Consider the following 18014-nt stretch of genomic DNA (forward strand, 5'->3'; position numbering starts at 1 on the left):
GTTGCAAATATAAGTATGAAAAATTGACAATAAATTAATATCCTCGGTCCTAGAAATGTTAAAACTTTCCGAGAATTTCATGTTTCGTCTTCCATTAAACAGAAATGTAGCATTGTTTATTAACGACAACATATGAAAACATACATTTGTATACTTTAAAAATACAGCAACTTTAATCCTAAAAAGTTTGCATCAGAAGTATCGACACTGGAAATAGCAATCATGTGGTGTGCATGTGTTGTTGTTGTGGTGTTGGTGATTTTTGTGTTATATTTAAATAATAAATTGTTATATTTGAAGGATTATAATGGCATTGCATCAGATGTTGAATCATTAATACGAAATATGGTTGATACTGGCATCAATAATACATTCAACGAACGTGTAAAATTCATGGCCGCAGTAAATGCAATGAATGCAACCTTGGAGCTGGCCACTGCTCTGCAGTCTGGCGTCAGAGAGATGGACATAAAGATGCATGCACAGATACAAGCTTGTGAAACTGCCACCTGGTTAGAATATGTCCCTATGATCATTATGGGACTGAACGACTTCTACAACCCCGAGAGTCAGAAAAATGGAAAGGAAATGTTGATGAATGTCGTTGGAAATTTAACAAAAACAGTACTTTATATGCACCATTTATATCCTGAATTTACTTGCATTGAAGACGTCCTTATCAATATGCTGAGCTATGCAGAAGAGTGGAGCACAAGATCGCCAGAAGAACGGGGCAAGATTGACCTTGACTGGATGTTTAGTGTGGATCAGGTATACAGTTCGAATGAGCATGATTTAAACCATGCTTTGTTATGCCATTAGTAAAATGATATACAAAATAAATATTACTTCGGATACATAGTTCTGAAATCTTAACAATCCGTGATAAAAATATTTAAACAGCTCGTTGTGAGAATATATAAGTAGATGCATTGATTTTCATACAGTTATTAAACAGTAATATTTTAAGATATTTATCAGATGAGAGGTATGAACATTCTTGTTTTCTATCACAAGGTGAGGGATACGAACGAAATAGTCAATGAGAAAGTGGCTTTCAGTGGATGTAAGTTAAAGCCTAACCAATGTGTAAAGAAGTTACAGACAATGTGTCTAACCAGCCACATGACATCAAGTATTCCTGTAATGGATAGTAAATACGAGATTTGCAGAGCAAGATATCTAAAGCAGCAAGCTGAAAAGCATTTCAAATGGTTGGGAATGAAATATAGACACGGAATGAATGATGGTATGTTATGCCTAGATATTGAGGTATTGAATAAGTTCTATATAAAATTATTAAAGTACTTGCTTAAAAGATAAGACAATAAAGAAAACATTGCCACCTTTGTTTGACTTTTGCAAATTTACATGTTTATATTGAAAATATACATGAACACTTTTTCTGCTTAATGTACATTTTGTTCGTTTTAGATGAATGCCGCAAAGACCCCTTAGCCCCAAATAAAGGACCTTTGACTCTGTGGAAAATGAGTGAGTAATATTGAGTTTATTTTAGTTATCTCTTTCATTAAGAATATAAAGTTTGCGATATGTTTGTATTTTTTTTTTGTAAAACAGGCAAAACACGTAAACAGTATTGTTTGTGCAAAAAGGAACAGATACAGATGTATGGTTTATGGCAAAATGTGTGTCTTATAACTTATGTAACAAGTTTATTAGATTATTTTTCTTTCACGAATGAAGAATATTATATAATTTTGTATTTGAAATTTTGTGCAGAACATGAACCTGTCGGGAACGGAGATGGTCAGGTCATTTACAGAGGAGTGCCAACACTAGACAACAAGCACATCATGTGGCAGAAAACGTCCGTCTGCACGTGTGAGAAGTGCTATGATAACGCCAAGAAAAGAAAATGAAATGCAAAACGTTTTGATTTAACTAGTTCTTTGAAATTGGATATCCAGTTCATTCTTTAGACGAGATAAAAATCAAAATGTATGTTAGATATCATTTAAACATTAAAATAGATTTACAGTCTCTTTGGGTAGATTCATCGTGTTTGTTGTATTTTCTGCCAAAACAACATTTAACATGTCTGATTGGAAAAAATAAAATGTATGCAAAATCGAACCATCCATTTTCAGATTTATATCAAACACACATATCATTGAACAGAGACAGAAATAGCTATCAATTGTTATAAACAAAACTTATTTGCAAACTGTTTATGCGATTTATTTACTTTCATGTTCGCCTCTGAGAAAATAACCATTACAGCCTTATAGTAACTGTATAAACTTTAGTCGTCTCCCGTTTTGATGATATTGAATAACCAACATATGATCAAAGAGTGCTTTCATCAGTATATACATGTAAAATAAAAAGTATAAGATGTAATTGATTAAAAGTACAATATTCCTAAACAAACAGAAATAAAATACTATAAAACACTCTATGCTCTTTAGTGTATTTAAACCATGAAACTGTTCAGTACTGCAATAAAAACATTAAGCCTTGATTCCTTTATTGTTTATTTATACTTGCTCTAGTTTAAAGAATTGTGTCTGTGGTTCTTGCCATCATTTCTTTTACTTACTATAAAACACTCTATTTTATATAAAAATGTGATAAAACGTTGGTACTGTATTGACATTTATCCAATACTTAAAGATTTCGGTCAACCTGCTGAATGGTCCTACATTTTTATTTTAATTGAGTCTTTGTTCTATATTTCAAGTTATTGTCAATATGTTCTTTTTTTTTTCAAGTTTACAGTTAGTTATTTTTGAATACTGTAGTACAACTCTTAACTAACATGTTATAAAATATCAGGCAGTTATCATCACAACTTTTGAAATCAAAGAGAATTTCAAACGAAGTTTGTCTTTTGTGACAAAAGATGAAGAAATTGCATATTCTTGAAATTAAGGAATTTCATGAATCCTTTAATAATTTGATGATAGCAATTTTTTAGATAACCAACAAATCAGAAAACCTTGGTTTTAAAAACAACAATGCAGATTACAAGAAACATAGGACAATAAAAACATAGTTATCATTTATAACTTTATTTCTGCCATTCATTATATAGAAATATTCAAATTAAAAATGGTAAGCAGATGCATAATAATCAACTTTCTTTGTTGTTTTGTTATCGTTGTTGTTATTTTTTTGCTATTTTCGGAAGGAATTCTCTTAGATCTGTATGATCTGAATGATATTTCTAATTTTAAACGATGAATACTTTCAGTATTAAACTATAAAATTAACATATTATTTGTTATGAAATGAAAAGCATAGAAGTTTTATATATTGTTTATGCATGTATAAATAAAAAATAATAACATGAATTCAATGCGAAAACAAACTATGAGCTTTGATAATGTTAATGACGTTATAAAAACAATTAAAGGTAAATTTGTCAATTAAGACAGTTCAGTTCTTCATAGTATACTTCACAGGCAAAAATTGCCAGTCATCACCAATCCCAAAGTCACGACCAGAGTAAGAGCTTTTGGCAAATGTTAAAGACTTTTAAAAGAACAAAGGATACATTATGAATTATAGATATTTCCTGTCAAACATGAGCTGGTTGGTTGCCGTAAAGCAATTAGTAGATATCTTATAATTCTTGATTTATAGTTAGTTCGTGATTGTATTTGGAAGATAAAGAGAAACCATTTAAAGTATTAAGATGTTCTAAATTTTAGAAAGAGAATTTCAAATTCTGTTTTTCCATAATGATGTTGTCGTTGCTATAGCTAGATAATAGGCAAAATATAACGTAGCTCATAATTTGGTACTCATTTGTTTTTTGTTGTTTTTTTTCTTGTTTTTTTTAAGAATCGAACTTTTGCATTGTTTTATCACTCGATAAAACATAACTTTTATTGTAAAATTATGATAATAAGTAAATATTGTATAACTTTGCTCGTCAAATCAGGTATACTGTGACCGTAAAAACGTACATATCATGAAATACATATTATATATACTTTTTTACGTCGCACTAACATTGGAAAGGTCATTTGGCACTTTTAAGCTTTACTAGTGGGAGAAGACCTCAGGTGTCCCTCCGTGCAATATTTCAGGCACGAACGGGCACCTGAATATAACCATCGAAGTTCCGTAAGCTAGCCGGATAGTTTCCTCACAGGAAAGACTCTAAAATCACTTGCGGAATTCGGACCACAAGGGCATTACATATTCACCGATATTGAAATAATAATATACAATCAATTGTTTCATTATGTGGCTCAAACTTTTAAGCTAGAGGAGTATATTTAAAACAAAATAATTAAGCAGCGTCTGATCGTCAACAAAAAATAAATTAATTTTAAAAAATCAATTTATATTCTTTTTGGAGTATTTTTCTTTTTTGCAGCATATTGTCATTCACTAATTTCATTTTCACCATTTTATTACTATAATTTTTATTTGCATTTTTGGATGCGGAATATTGCTACTTCTGTTCTGTTTATTAATCATATGGAAAGATTCTAATTATCAATAATTAGTTCTTCTGGAAACAAATATGTTTTTAAGTTTGCCTTTTTCTGGAGTCAGTCTCGTTTTCAGCTACCTGCGTCAGAGATTACAAATTAAAGGGATAAATAAAGACTTCGGCGACATTTCATAAACGAGAAGGTTAGAATAGGTTGTGAAGCTTTAGAATTAACTAATATGGATGGAAGTAATTTATGCCTTCTTGGCAGTGTTTGTTGCTTTCTATATTGCATCTTTTCGGTGCAGAGTTATGGTGGTGGTAAGTTTTCATTTCTGATTTCTTCCTAATTTTATATATGCTAATCTTATATAGTTTTAAACTGTCAATGTAAAATAATATAAAGAATGTTTTCCTTTGCTTTATTATACATAAAGCTAGCGGAGATGAATATTTGAGTTGCCGTTATAATACTTTAAATTTTATTTCAAAAGTCAATTTGTAAAAGCTATATGATAAATCTATTTAGAACCGCTAAAATGATGACAATACAAACCACATGAATCAAGGATCTAAGTTTAATATTGATATAACCTTTGAAAGTAAATTAGTACCAAAGGGGTCACACTTTATATTTCTCAGTCATAGTTGCGAAAAGAATATTTTTGTTGCTTATTCAATTCCATTTTGCACTAAAAATTTAAAACCTCTTTAGATAAAAAAAACATATCTCGTCTGCTTAATTAAACTACCAACATCATCATCAACAACAACAAAACTGGTCCTCCGTCATTAAGAGTTTAAATATTCTAATATCTAAACATTAAGTAAATAGCTTAAGAGTGTTCTTACTACGACATCAAAAGTTGGTTCTGAGGGCGTGGTTTGTCTGATATTCGGCAAGATTCTCTATACCTTAAACGGATGGCACCGATTTGATAATTCTTGGTCACTAGCGTTCAAAACATAATAAATCCATTACACGAATTTAGCAGGTTTAAGGTAATATCCAACCCGCAATTTTTGATATGTAATTTTAATGTTAATAAAGTAAACTCTCATATCGGTTTGCTGAAAAGAAATTTTATTCACATGGATAAGATGCAATTTTTTTTATTGTATAAAGGTCTTATAAGACCAATCACTGATTATGGAAATATCATTTATTACCCTGTAACAAAGAAAAATAAACAATTAGTGGAAAATACCCAAAGAAGAGCTACAAGAATCATCCCTGAACTAAGAGTACTCACATATGAACAAAAATTAAAGGCTTTCTATTGATTACAGACGTCAACGTGGAGATATGATACAAGTTTTTAAACTTATTCACAAAATAGACTACGAAAGCCTAATAGTGTCAAATAAAATTAAAATAAAAATGCAAAGGCGTTAAAACGCGAATAAAGGCGTTATTACGCGAATCAAAAGGCGTAATGACGCGAATAAAGGCGTTATAACGCGAATCAAAAGGCGTAATAACGCGAAAAAGGGCGTTATAACGCGAATAAAGGCGTTATTACGCATTTTGATTCGCGTTATAACGCCTTTATTCGCGTTATTACACATTTTGATTCGCGTTACAACGCCTTTTTCGCGTAATAACGCTTTTTATTCGCGTTTCTACGCCTTTTTCGCGTTATTACGCATTTTGATTTGCGTAATTACGCCTTTTGATTCGCGTAATAACGCCTTAAATTTATTCGCGTTATAACGCCTTTGCATTTTTATTTTTTTATCTTATTTGACACTATTAGGCTTTCGTAATAGACGATTTTGACTATGAAAAGTTGTTCAAATTATCTGTTACAAATCATGAAATCTGAGGACATATTTATTAATTAGAAAAGTTAAGACCACTAAAGGCAATAAGACAAAATTCCTTCTCTAATAGAGTCGTAAACGAATGGAACCTACTTCCCAGTGAAATAGTTTTATCAAAGAACGTTAATGAGTTCAAATCTAAATTAGATAAACACTGGCAATGGAAAAGATTCAAACTTGACAATATCTATTGAATAGACCAATACCGGAGCGGACGACAATGAAAACAGCTCTCGAGGGGAATGATAGTCCGTTAGGGGACTAATAAAGTTTCCCATACATCACAAGTATCACACGTATAACTGTATAGATATATGTTATATCTGTATTTAAGAATTTGCGTATGAAATAAGTACAAAATAAAATATAGTGAACTAATGATGGAAATTGGGAAAACGATAAAATTGTTGTCCGAACAATGTAAGTAAATGTACTATCGTTTGTTGTAGTTGACGTAAAGTTAGGCCTAACATTCGATGGTGGACTTATGGATGTTGATCCAAGTATGTTTCCCACAATAGAAGTAACAGAGACTCCTGGACGCAAATCCCTCGCAAATATTATCGGTGATATGATGGTGACACATAATGTGGAGGTAAGCCTTAAATATACACATGTAGGAGAAATAACTTGTGATGTCATAAAGTCAAGATTTCATCAGGCAAAAATGTATTTCCATTTTTTTTCTGCGTTTAAAATGTCAAATATTGATAAAGTTTAATGACACAGAAGACAGGATTAATCATTGTGAATATCTAAATAAAAAATATATTTTGAGTTACATCTTATTCATCATGTAATTAAACTTGAAACAGATGAAAACGTATGTGAACTTTTTACCAGATTGTTGCTACAGCTTCTCCATTACCTTCCACCGAAACTGATGAATGTTTCTTTGTTGTCGGATTTCTATCTCCTCTTGAAAGCATCACCGCCACAAAACCGTTCCCAAACAGGCAAGAATGTGAAAAGAACAATCTACTACCAACCATCGGAGTTGCTGACGAAATTTTAGGATATCCGCAATGTATCAAGTGTATGTATGAGACAAACGCACCTTTCAAAAATATTTATTTGTTTATTTATTTATTTATCTATTTATTTATTCAATTTATTTATTTATTTATTTATTTATTTATTTATTTATTTATTTATTTATTTATTTATTTATTTATTTTATTTATTTATTTAAAAGGCAATTAATTTACAATTTAAAAATACTGTTTTATACCTGATATGAAATCTATGAATATTATTATTTATAATTTAATTTAGTTAATATAAATGCTGTCTCTTAAATTGATTGAGGCAAACACTGTCAGATCAATACTAGGATGAGATCGGACGCGTTTTAATTCAACGTGTATAACGTTTTGTATATGACCATATGCACTGTCTGTACGTAAATATGCTTGGGCTTATAAGCCTTATTTGATTGTAATAAATTGTCTGCCTGTCTAAATAATCCACTGAACGAACAAAAAGCGCGGTGACATGATATATCTAAATCGTATTGGATTATGTATATCGTTTAGTGTCCTCTGTAATCAAATCAAACAGTTCAATGAAAGCTTTGACTTAAAATATTTATATAAAAAAGTATTTTAAGTCCCAAATGAAAATATTATGAAAAATATAATGAAAAAGTAACAGTGCATATTTTGCAAGTTTTGAATCCGTTTTTTTTTTTTTTTTTTTTTTTTTAATTATGACACTAACCGTCATATATACATGTACATATATACATGTTAATAAACGTATCAATTTTCATACTCATTTTTGCTATTAAAATCTACATATAAGTGTATAGACAATAAAGAGTTATTCGGCCTGTGCACTAGTTATGTATAAGTTTAACTTAATCAATCTTTCAGATGCAGACCTTGAAAATAGTGATTTCACTAAGTTGATTGGAGAACACGGCCGTACACACTGTGGTAATTAATTTGTTTTAGCACTGTTTATTAAATATTAAAAAAAATATTTAATGGATAGATGTAACTACTTTATCACAGATTTGTACCCGAACGGTGTACAAAAGTAATTTCTATCGGCATACCCATGGCAGGCCTGTCGCAATACCGATGCGATTCAATAATTGTTGTTTCTAGAAGAACAAATTAAAGATATACACTGTTGATATCATACCGTTCAAGATTTTATACTTACTACATAGGTTACCACTTCAATTTATGTTTCTGGTAAAAGAAATGTGAAGGACAAGTTCTAAAATTCTCAAGGAGATGAGAATAACTATTGACAAGTCATTTTCATTTGAAAAAAAAATATACTCATGATTCTTAACAATTAGCAATATGTGAAACCCGTTATTAAAGTTATGGTGCTTTTACTTATAAAAAGTGATTCATCTATTTAGTTGTTTTATCTAAAAGCGTTTTTCTTGAGCACACTTTACAGGTTTTTAATAATTGGTATTTATCAGGTTAGTATTTATAGTTAACATATATAAATTGTGCAGGTATGTACCGTTTGGTGGGTATGTTGGATCCATTACGGGAGGTTCAAGGTGACACAAACTTCTGTAACAACTATCTTACGTTTGATATCAACTTTAACTGCTCCATTCAAACAGTCACGGGTATGTTACTTTGTTTTGGAAATTAGAAACATCGTTTACTATCAGTACAAATTAAAAGTACTCAAAGTTTACGTAAGCAAGCAAGACAATGGAAGATATTAATAATCTATCGCATACTACACCCACAGTAATTTCAAAACAATCGGATAGCTCGTGTTGTTAAATTAAGCGTACAATAATCTTTCTTAAAGTCTCTTGATGGCTTCAATAATTTAGTTCTCTGTATGAAAAGAAATAAGATAATGCAACAACTGCCACATAAAATACGCTAAACTTTCAATATGAGGTGCTTATTATTTAGTAGAATTTAATTGTCAATATATTGTTTTTCTCAATGTTGTTTTGACATGACCTTGACCTTACGTCCTCCTACAACTTGAAGTGCAGAACAAAAAATAAAAAATACATATGTATTTTCTAAAATACTATCAATAATGTTTTCGTCTTGTGATATTTCACAGTTAAAAATACAGACGAATACAAAAATAATGTCTATAATTGCTTAACGCCTTTACTAATGGATAAATCATACTATGACTATCAATGCAGTAAAACCACTCACATTTTATTTTATAGAGCCTACTTGCGATTTGCTCCCAATGGAAACCGAAGACGATGACGTTACATTACTCTACATGAATCACATGCGGACTGAAGGGGTGTATGGTCAACCAAGGAGGTTCAAACATGCTATGCAAATGTTTAGACAAAGGGTAAGTTTCATGATAGGAAGAATATGGGACAGTTTCTGTTATGCTTATGTAAATTTGAAAGAAAAAAATACACGACTCATTATCAAAATGCTAAATTGTTGAATGCAAGCAAATTGTTTGAATGAGATAATAGATGGTAAGGTAAATTTCAATGGTCGAATTGAACAGAAAAATATTGCAGAACAGGTCGTATGGCAATTGAGTGAGAAATTCAAGGGAGTAAACTCTTGCAAACAAAATGGCAAATATAATATGGTCACAATTATTTCCTTATTATCATATGTTTTCATGTTAATTTTCAAGTCAGATTTAACGACCATAAAATTCGGTGTTAAAGTAATGTACAAGACAGCATCTCATTTCAAACTATACATTGTATGCATATACTGTTAATATCTTTACACAATTAAATGTTTTAATCTCTAGTGACAAAGAAATACTGGAAAATCAGATATTGACTATTTGTTATTATCCTCCGTTAGGCAATGTCTCCTGAATGGAATGAAGAGTATGAAAAAGACTATGATGTAGTTGGAAAATATGGAAAGATGTTTACTAAAATAATGAGAGCCTATATTAAAGGACTTCCGAAGGAATCTTACCTTGATGATTGTTCCAGGGAAAATGAAAATGGTAATAATAATTTACACATAAAACAAGATACTAGGAATTTAGTTTACCAAAATTTGTTTAACTTCAAGTCTCACAAAGTTGTTCTAAAGCCCAAAAAGTATGACACATAATGTTTTCCTTTTTTTTTCTTCTTTAGTAAGGGCAAACATAAGTTTTATAACATTGAAGTAATATTTGTGGAGCATACTAGATGACTACTACCTGAATACATAGGCGCTGAATGTAAAACTATTTGTCGTAAAAGTTAAGAAATAAAAACAAAGTTAAATTGCCTTTACAAAATGCTCCACACGATAAGTGTACTTATTGCAAAGAAAAGCAAAAAAAAGCAAAAGATGGTTTATGTAATTGGCCAATAACTAAATGATTGCAAACTATAACAGGCACGTAATGATTTATTAACGCCACTAATAAAGAATGTTTATAAAATGAAAACATGTTTATAAATAGCTAAAGAATGGGTAAAAAGTCAACTGAATGAGTTTCAAGGGTTAAACGGTGAAAACACATGGGGTGATGCGAATGAAGAAAGTGTTATCAATTACCGACGACTTCTAGACTTGATCAAACGCTATGTACAAGAAATGAAAGTAAGATATTTTCTTATTAAACAAAAATGTGTTCTAAGGTATAATTGGCAAGTCTCACTGTGTTAGATTTCATCTCATTTTTTCAGATACATTGGTTGTTTATTGTCATATGCTTTCCAATATTTTATGGAAATCAAAAACAGATATAATATAGAGAATATTTATTTCACGTATACGAAGATGTTCAGAAAATTATGAAACTAGGGTCGTATATTTAAATGCAATACATCAAATTTACCAAATTCACTTCAAGTCTTCAAGTAACCGTTTTAAATGATACAAAGCAGTCACTCCAATAGTTATGCACCCTTTTTCAAAAGTTTTATCCACAATTGAGCAGTGTCACGACAAAACCAACATAATGGGTTTGCGACCAGCATGGATCCAGACCAGCCTGCGCGTCCGCGCAGTCTGATCAGGATCCATGCTGTTCGCTTTCAGTTTCTATACTTGTTATAGCAGTTTCGTTAATCTGAAATAGGTATATCCTTTAGGTTCTTAACTAGTGTTGTCCCAAGAGCATTGTATGTTGTACAGACAAGTACGATTTACAGGATAGTTAAGAACATTTGTTGTTGTTGTTGTTTTGTTTCTAAAAATGTTTTCAAATTGTCTAGCTTATGCGACGATGCTTTGTCATACCAAAATTGAATATAATATTAATTTTATCCATCCCCGTTTTTAGTCGCTGTTTTGAAAATATATTTTCCTAGTTTTTTCAAGATAACATTTTCATAGATGTTTTTCCGTCATAGAGTTTGTTTTCGGGACATGTATCTAGTATGCTTAACTTTTATCACAGACAAAATTACGTGTGACATCATCTATACAGATTGTGTCCTTTTTGCTGGTCTCGTAGTGTTTTAATTGCCCATTCACGATTTGCCTGTTTATTTCTCCGCTCAAAGTATTGTGTTCATTTTTGTCCTGCTTAATTGAAAATAAAATAGTATATATATTTTAGAAACATTTTCCACGTTTACTTGGCCTTCAAAGTGAATGTTTAGAAACAATTACACTTTACGCATGTGAATAGTGTATCTCAAATAGTTCGTGTATCACGTGATAGGTATTTGCTTAGTTTCATTATTTTTTAACAATCTTCGTTATACCGATAAACAGCTTTTTTTGATGACAATAACAAAAAAACAAAACAAACAAATTCATTAATCAACAAAATAATTTGTACAATAAAGTACAAATGTGATATTAACATTTACTTAATAATTAAATATAAATGCATACGATATTATACAATTTAAAGTCGAACAATTGAAATAGGACGTAAATTTTACGCTTCAAGAAAGAAACAAGTTACAATCGTGGTAATAAAAAATGATAACTTGCAAATAACTAAACTATGAATTACTTTGGACAGGATGAAGGTCAACTATCGAACATTGCTGAGAGACTTCGGGCGGAGTTAAGTTCTCTAGGGTATACGTCTGCTGGCGAACTGACAGGTGTCAGAGCAATGAATGCAACTATAAATGAAATGATTTCCCTTGTACGCAATCATAAACAAGAAATTGCTAAGAAATATGTTGCTAAAGAGGTATGTGGAGTAGCAAACACACTAGAAAGATTCAAGCAAATGTCAGCACAAACTCAGTATCAGTATATGGATCTTGCTGGTAAAGAAGTAAAGGAAATGATTGCAAAGTTTTCGGACACAACATCCTCGCTGGCAGTCAAGCTAATGTTTTTCTATCCAGAATTTTATGACACGTGTTTCGAGAACATGCTTATGCATTTACATGATGCTTTGAAACAAGACATACAATCGGTAAGATTTGACTGGATGAATGATGAATCATTTCAACAACGACTGAATGATTACAGGATGAATAAGACAGGGTTTCCATTTAACGAAGGAATCTATGCTAAACTTTTACATGGCTGTGGTAAAAGGAACGCATGTATCCGAAAGATGAAGAGCATGTGTAGACAACAGGACCAGTCGTTTACTGGAAATGGTGAGACCGTTGACACTCTAAAAGAGGATGTTTGTAAAATGAGACGCCTGAAGGAAGTAGTATCTAAACATGCAAAACGTATCTCCGACAATAACATGATGCAAATGGGCACAATGCAAAAGGATCCATTTGGTAAATGCATTTTGTTCTGTGGTTTATAATGTGGTTAAGACTGTTTATGGGTTCTTTTTTATACGCCCGAGAGTATAACGGAGAGTATTGTTATGTACCTGGTCGTCCGTCTGTTAACAGTTTCCATGTCCGTTCTGAATATTTTGAACCGTTGGATGGAGATTGAAACCACCTGGCAGAAATTTTAATTTTTAATGAGACGATGAGCGCATGTTTGACATTCATCATGTCAAGATCAAGGTCACACTTAGTTATTTTGTATGAATCTCAAAATTCGTGTCCGGTCTGTATCTTTTGAACCGATAGAAAGATGTTAAAACTCTTTGGCGAAAACAGTACTTACATACAGGTGCTTGAAACATTTCTGTTTCTATTGAAAACTTAGAAATAACATAATTTTGTTTGTTAAAAAGTTTTTATTCGGCTGAGTAGGGTGTTAAAAGATACTTCTTGTTTTAAAAAGGTGGTAGAATATTAAATGTTGATCATTTTGTATTCGTATGATAAAGAAATATGCTTCGTATTTTTCGCAGATTTTGGTATTACTTCAAAAGATTCAAATATCTACATTTCGGTAGAATATTTTTGTCTTTAACATTATTGGTGAATTTTAAACATAAGTATCAGTAATCAATTACAAATCTTTTCAGATAATATAAGTGTACTTGATATTTAATAAGAATGCTTCAATAAATTTAGTGTCAATTAATAATTATGAAGTACTCTATTATCTCACAGATGCGGTATGTAATGGAAATGACAAAATGACTACAAGAAAACAGATGCCGTTGACGAAAATGGGTAAAATTTTGTTATCTACCTAAAATTACTGTCATTATAAAATATCACAATCAAATATGAAAAGTATTGTAAATTTATGTCTTATTTTTACGTGTATGACAAGTCTTAGCTAGATATTTACCTTTCAAAACGTCCAAGTATAACAGGAGTTCAATGTGCTGTGCTTGTAAAGAACTTGTGATATATAAATTTGTATAGTTTATTTTTTTAAAGTTTATAATCAAGCACTTTATGTGTTGAAGATTGTTTGAGAGAAGCGGCACTTTTTTACATTTAAACTCATGAACAGACTCAACAACAGCCAGTCTGAATTTTTCATATAATTCTGTTGTTTCTTTTGTTTCCAGCATATCTATTAAAGGGAGAAACAGGCAAAATTTTCATTTCTTAGTTTTGAATTTTTCATTCATTATTCTGTAAATGTCCTCAAAATTAAAACACTAGACTGTCACAAGAACAAAACTTTTCTCCTTATAAAGAATAAAACGTTGGTTTCCTAACTTGATCCAAGTGGGTCAGGTTATCTAGAGCTTAAGATTTCATAATACTTGTTACAGTGAACTCTTGAAACGTTAAAGTACATGTCAAATGAATAACTTACACTTGTTTCAGTCATACAATATCCCTAGTATATGTTATTGTAACTTCCTGGGTTTGTTAGTGTCACATGACTTGTTTTAAAACTACTCGGTGATTGATTTTGTCGGGGTCTAAATTTTGTTCTACATATATGAATACATTCACGCTTCAAACCCTAAATATCTAGAAAATATACAGAAATTCATGCTGGGACTTAAAAAATGTCATTTTAGCGTGATTTGAGTACATAAAATCATTTTAATATTTTGTCATTGTTTGCCTAAGTATCCCTAACACTAACAGTATTCGTTATTTTATAAAACGTTGAAATACAACTTGTTTAATATTGAAAAGCGTCATAAGTAGTGGTGTGATTAATTTTATATTATCATTACTATTCATGATGATAATCAGCAGTGACATATCTTCTACTTTTAGAGAAAGGCATAGTAAAGAGAGGGTACCTTGACCTTGAGAACAAAATGGTAGCCTGGCAATCTATTGCCCGGTGCACTTGCGATCATTGTGGCAAACATCCGGTCAAAGGAGGTGGTGAATCAGATGACATAGCTTACGCTGACGACAAAGATACATCCGATTCTCATGGAGAAAGAGACCCTAGTCACTACCCGAATGGTGAGTATCCTGAAGATGATGGAACTCGACCTTCCCGTGAAGATGATGGAGACACAACGGAGGGTGATGATGTAGGTGAACCAGAGCACCAAGGAGATACAGAATCCGATAGATATCCTAATGAACATGATGACGGCAGATATCCCTACAGGAAAAAATAAAAATGTTTAAAGGCCGAGAACGGAATAGAACTTTGCCCAATATTTTATCAATATATTACTAATTTTGTTGAACATTTTCCTGACCATTACAGGGCAGACAGCAAAAAATTGGTAGTAGTTAACCAGCGTGACTATTTATGAATTAAGCAATATTGAAATACAACAAGACCTATAACTGAATCTTTCTTTTTGAATTTTCTTTTTGAATTTTTTTTCTGTTTTATATGTTTTTCTTTTTATTTAAAACCAGGTCTACCATTTCGTTTATTTATTTTAATCCGGTTCATAAATGTTTCAAATGAAGTTACATCGTCAGTGCAGATTCTTAGGACAGACAGAAGCGAGGCTTAGTATTATAAATACCATGTACTTTTATCATCAATGTATGAGATTTTCAACTTTTGTTTTTGTAGACTTTGTTCAAATAGACTTATATAATCTGAAAAGATTTGTAATTGACTACTGATACTTATGTTTAAAATTTACCAATAAGGTTTAAGACAAAAATATTCTACCGAAATGTAGATATTTGAATCTTTTGGATCTTTAATCTTTTGAAGTAATTCCATGTACTTTTATAATCAATGTGTGAGATTTTAAACTTATATTTCTTCACGTTTGTTTTTGTAGACTTTGTTCAAATAGACTTATATAATCTGAAAAGATTTGTAATTGATCACTGATACTTATGTATAAAATTTACCAATAAGATTAAAGACAAAAATATTCTACCGAAATGTAGATAATTAAATCATTTTAATCTTTTGAAGCAATACCATGTACTTTTATCATCAATGTGTGAGATTTTTAACTTTTGTTTTTGTAGACTTTGTTCAAGTAGACTTACATAATCTGAAAAGATTTGTAATTGACTACTGAAACTTATGTTTAAAATTTACCAATAAGGTTAAAAACAAAAATATTCTACCGAAATGTAGCTACAAGAAGTCATATCTTTTTGTTCTTTTTTGTTTCTGTTCATTTAAGATTTTATGAAGGAATGACTGTTATATATAAGACACGAGTAAAAAAAATTAAAACAACTGGTACATATTAGATTTAGAAAAACGATGTGTGATTAACAAGAAGAGATTTAGTTGTCTTTTGGTGACCATTGAATAAAAGAAGTGTTGAATTGAAAAGCTGGAGGGTTTAAAATAAATGAATTTCCGATTAAGAAATATTCAATTGAAAGTATTTTCCGTCGTTTAAATGAAAAACATAATCCTTTTTAGGACTATATAATACTTATTGTTGCGGTTTGTATTTTTTCTAAATTAAATCACTTAAATTTATTGTAAATATTATGTTTTTATTTTCTTATCTTTTCGTCTTTGAACTGTCTCTTTTGATATAAATCTTTAAAAAAAAATTGTGTTAGCTTCTTTTATTTTTTATTATAGCCATCTATGAAATGAAATATGGAACCTTACATACACACTATGATGGTCACTTTAATTTATTAAAACATTTGTATTGACCGAGTTATTTAATGTAAATGAATATTTTCATAAAAAATATTTCCCAAATAAGAAAAAGAAGATCTTCCGCAAAACATATAAGCCGCGTCACGACAAAACCAGCATAATGGTTTTGCGACCAGCATGGATCCAGACCAGCGCAGGCATCCGCGCAGTCTGATCAGGATCCATGCTGTTCGCTGTCAGTTTCTTTACTTGTTATAGGGTCTGTAAGCGAACAGCATGGATTCTGATCTGGATCCATGCTGGTTGCAAACCCATTATGATGGTTTTATCGTGAAGCGGCTCATATTATCTTTTTCATGTGTCCAATTTAAAAAAAATTAAGTTCCATGTTATTAAAAGAAGTAACGTAACAGAACTGTGTTTGCTAGTAAACGTCATCCGCTAACTAGTGTACTGAAAATTAAATATATGACCTGCAAAAAAAACAATCAAAGCACAGAAGGCGCTTAATTTGTTTGGGCCTCAGAATGTAAGAAAGGTGCAGGTTGTGAGATTATAAACCAATTTGTTTTTGTATAGTGCCACCAATGCTTTTCATCGTTTTAATTTTAGTAAATTGGCTATAAGACTAATTGCAATACTGATATTCTATCCAATGTTTATTTGACTTAAACAATTTGAAAAAAATGAGTGCCTTATCTGGAACTTGAACTCCAGACTTCCCGCTTCCTAGGCGAGCGCGCAAACCCCTCGGACACGGTGAATTTATATGTTAATGGCCTTAAGAAACCCATATTATTCTAAATTAGGGTTTGTAACGACGCTCACTGTTGTTTAACACATATGTAATTTTAACAACATGACATTAACTGTTAATAATAACAGCTCCTTCCATAGGCCAAAATAAAAAGCATTCCATAAGAGACGACGCCGCTCACCGGAGCTTACTATAAGCATGTATATCTATAAAGAATAAAACAATATTAGAAATCTTCGACCATTCGGGAATTATTTTGCTCGAAAATTAATGCGCCTTTTGCCTGAAAATTAATGCGCCTGTCATTTGACCATCTTTACGCAGTGATCTCCCCTGAATTATTCTGCGTTAGTGTACATATAAAGAGAAGTATCCGCTTCAAAAAAGCGGACTACTTTCGGCATTTGCAATTAACAGCATTAGAGTCTGAAATTTCACTACCATTATTTGTTTGGTCTGACGAGCCAAACAAATAAAAACAAATCGATTCCATCGAGAAGTTACCATGGTTACTGAAGGCAAATGAATAAAGCGTAGTTTACATGGCTCTGTTTCAATCTTGAATCGGTCTGTATTGATACGTGAATGAAATTTGTTGAACAAATATAAGTATTAAATTTAGTATTTATACCTGGGTTTCTGACACCATGGCCGCATATATACATTATATGTCCGGCAGAATACATGTACATATACACTTAAAACAAATCTTATAAATGTGCATGTATAAATAGTGTCATATACGCTGCTCAATATTTGCCTGATCATGCTGACA

The 18014-nt window shown here is 31.2% G+C and overlaps 2 protein-coding genes across 2 annotated transcripts; both read left to right on the forward strand.

Annotated features, from left to right (window-relative positions):
• Positions 1–303: 303 nt before the first annotated feature.
• On the forward strand, positions 304–2095 carry LOC132737512 (uncharacterized). Its single transcript, XM_060724807.1, has 4 exons — positions 304–771; positions 1018–1249; positions 1435–1494; positions 1744–2095. The coding sequence occupies exons 1-4, from the start codon at positions 346–348 to the stop codon at positions 1881–1883; spliced, it is 858 nt and encodes a 285-aa protein (XP_060580790.1). The 5' UTR covers positions 304–345; the 3' UTR covers positions 1884–2095.
• Positions 2096–4569: 2474 nt separating this feature from the next.
• On the forward strand, positions 4570–16427 carry LOC132737513 (uncharacterized). Its single transcript, XM_060724808.1, has 11 exons — positions 4570–4732; positions 6685–6830; positions 7079–7271; positions 8110–8172; positions 8715–8834; positions 9411–9547; positions 10030–10180; positions 10631–10770; positions 12149–12878; positions 13617–13679; positions 14697–16427. The coding sequence occupies exons 1-11, from the start codon at positions 4651–4653 to the stop codon at positions 15053–15055; spliced, it is 2184 nt and encodes a 727-aa protein (XP_060580791.1). The 5' UTR covers positions 4570–4650; the 3' UTR covers positions 15056–16427.
• The last annotated feature ends 1587 nt before the right edge of the window (positions 16428–18014 follow it).

This window comes from Ruditapes philippinarum, unplaced genomic scaffold, assembly GCF_026571515.1.
Source record: "Ruditapes philippinarum isolate M1 unplaced genomic scaffold, ASM2657151v2 ctg707_1_1_1_1, whole genome shotgun sequence".
Lineage (NCBI taxonomy): Eukaryota > Metazoa > Mollusca > Bivalvia > Venerida > Veneridae > Ruditapes > Ruditapes philippinarum.

What these genes read in the sequence shown, in the direction of transcription:
- LOC132737512 (XM_060724807.1), top strand. Translation starts at nt 346, where the DNA reads ATGGTTGATACTGGCATCAATAATACATTCAACGAACGTGTAAAATTC. An exon ending in GGATGTTTAGTGTGGATCAG is followed by an intron (nt 772 to 1,017) that starts GTATACAGTTCG and finishes TTCTATCACAAG; the next exon opens with GTGAGGGATACGAACGAAAT. An exon ending in TTTGACTCTGTGGAAAATGA is followed by an intron (nt 1,495 to 1,743) that starts GTGAGTAATATT and finishes AATTTTGTGCAG; the next exon opens with AACATGAACCTGTCGGGAAC.
- LOC132737513 (XM_060724808.1), top strand. Translation starts at nt 4,651, where the DNA reads ATGGATGGAAGTAATTTATGCCTTCTTGGCAGTGTTTGTTGCTTTCTA. An exon ending in GCTATGTACAAGAAATGAAA is followed by an intron (nt 10,771 to 12,148) that starts GTAAGATATTTT and finishes TACTTTGGACAG; the next exon opens with GATGAAGGTCAACTATCGAA. An exon ending in AATGCAAAAGGATCCATTTG is followed by an intron (nt 12,879 to 13,616) that starts GTAAATGCATTT and finishes ATTATCTCACAG; the next exon opens with ATGCGGTATGTAATGGAAAT.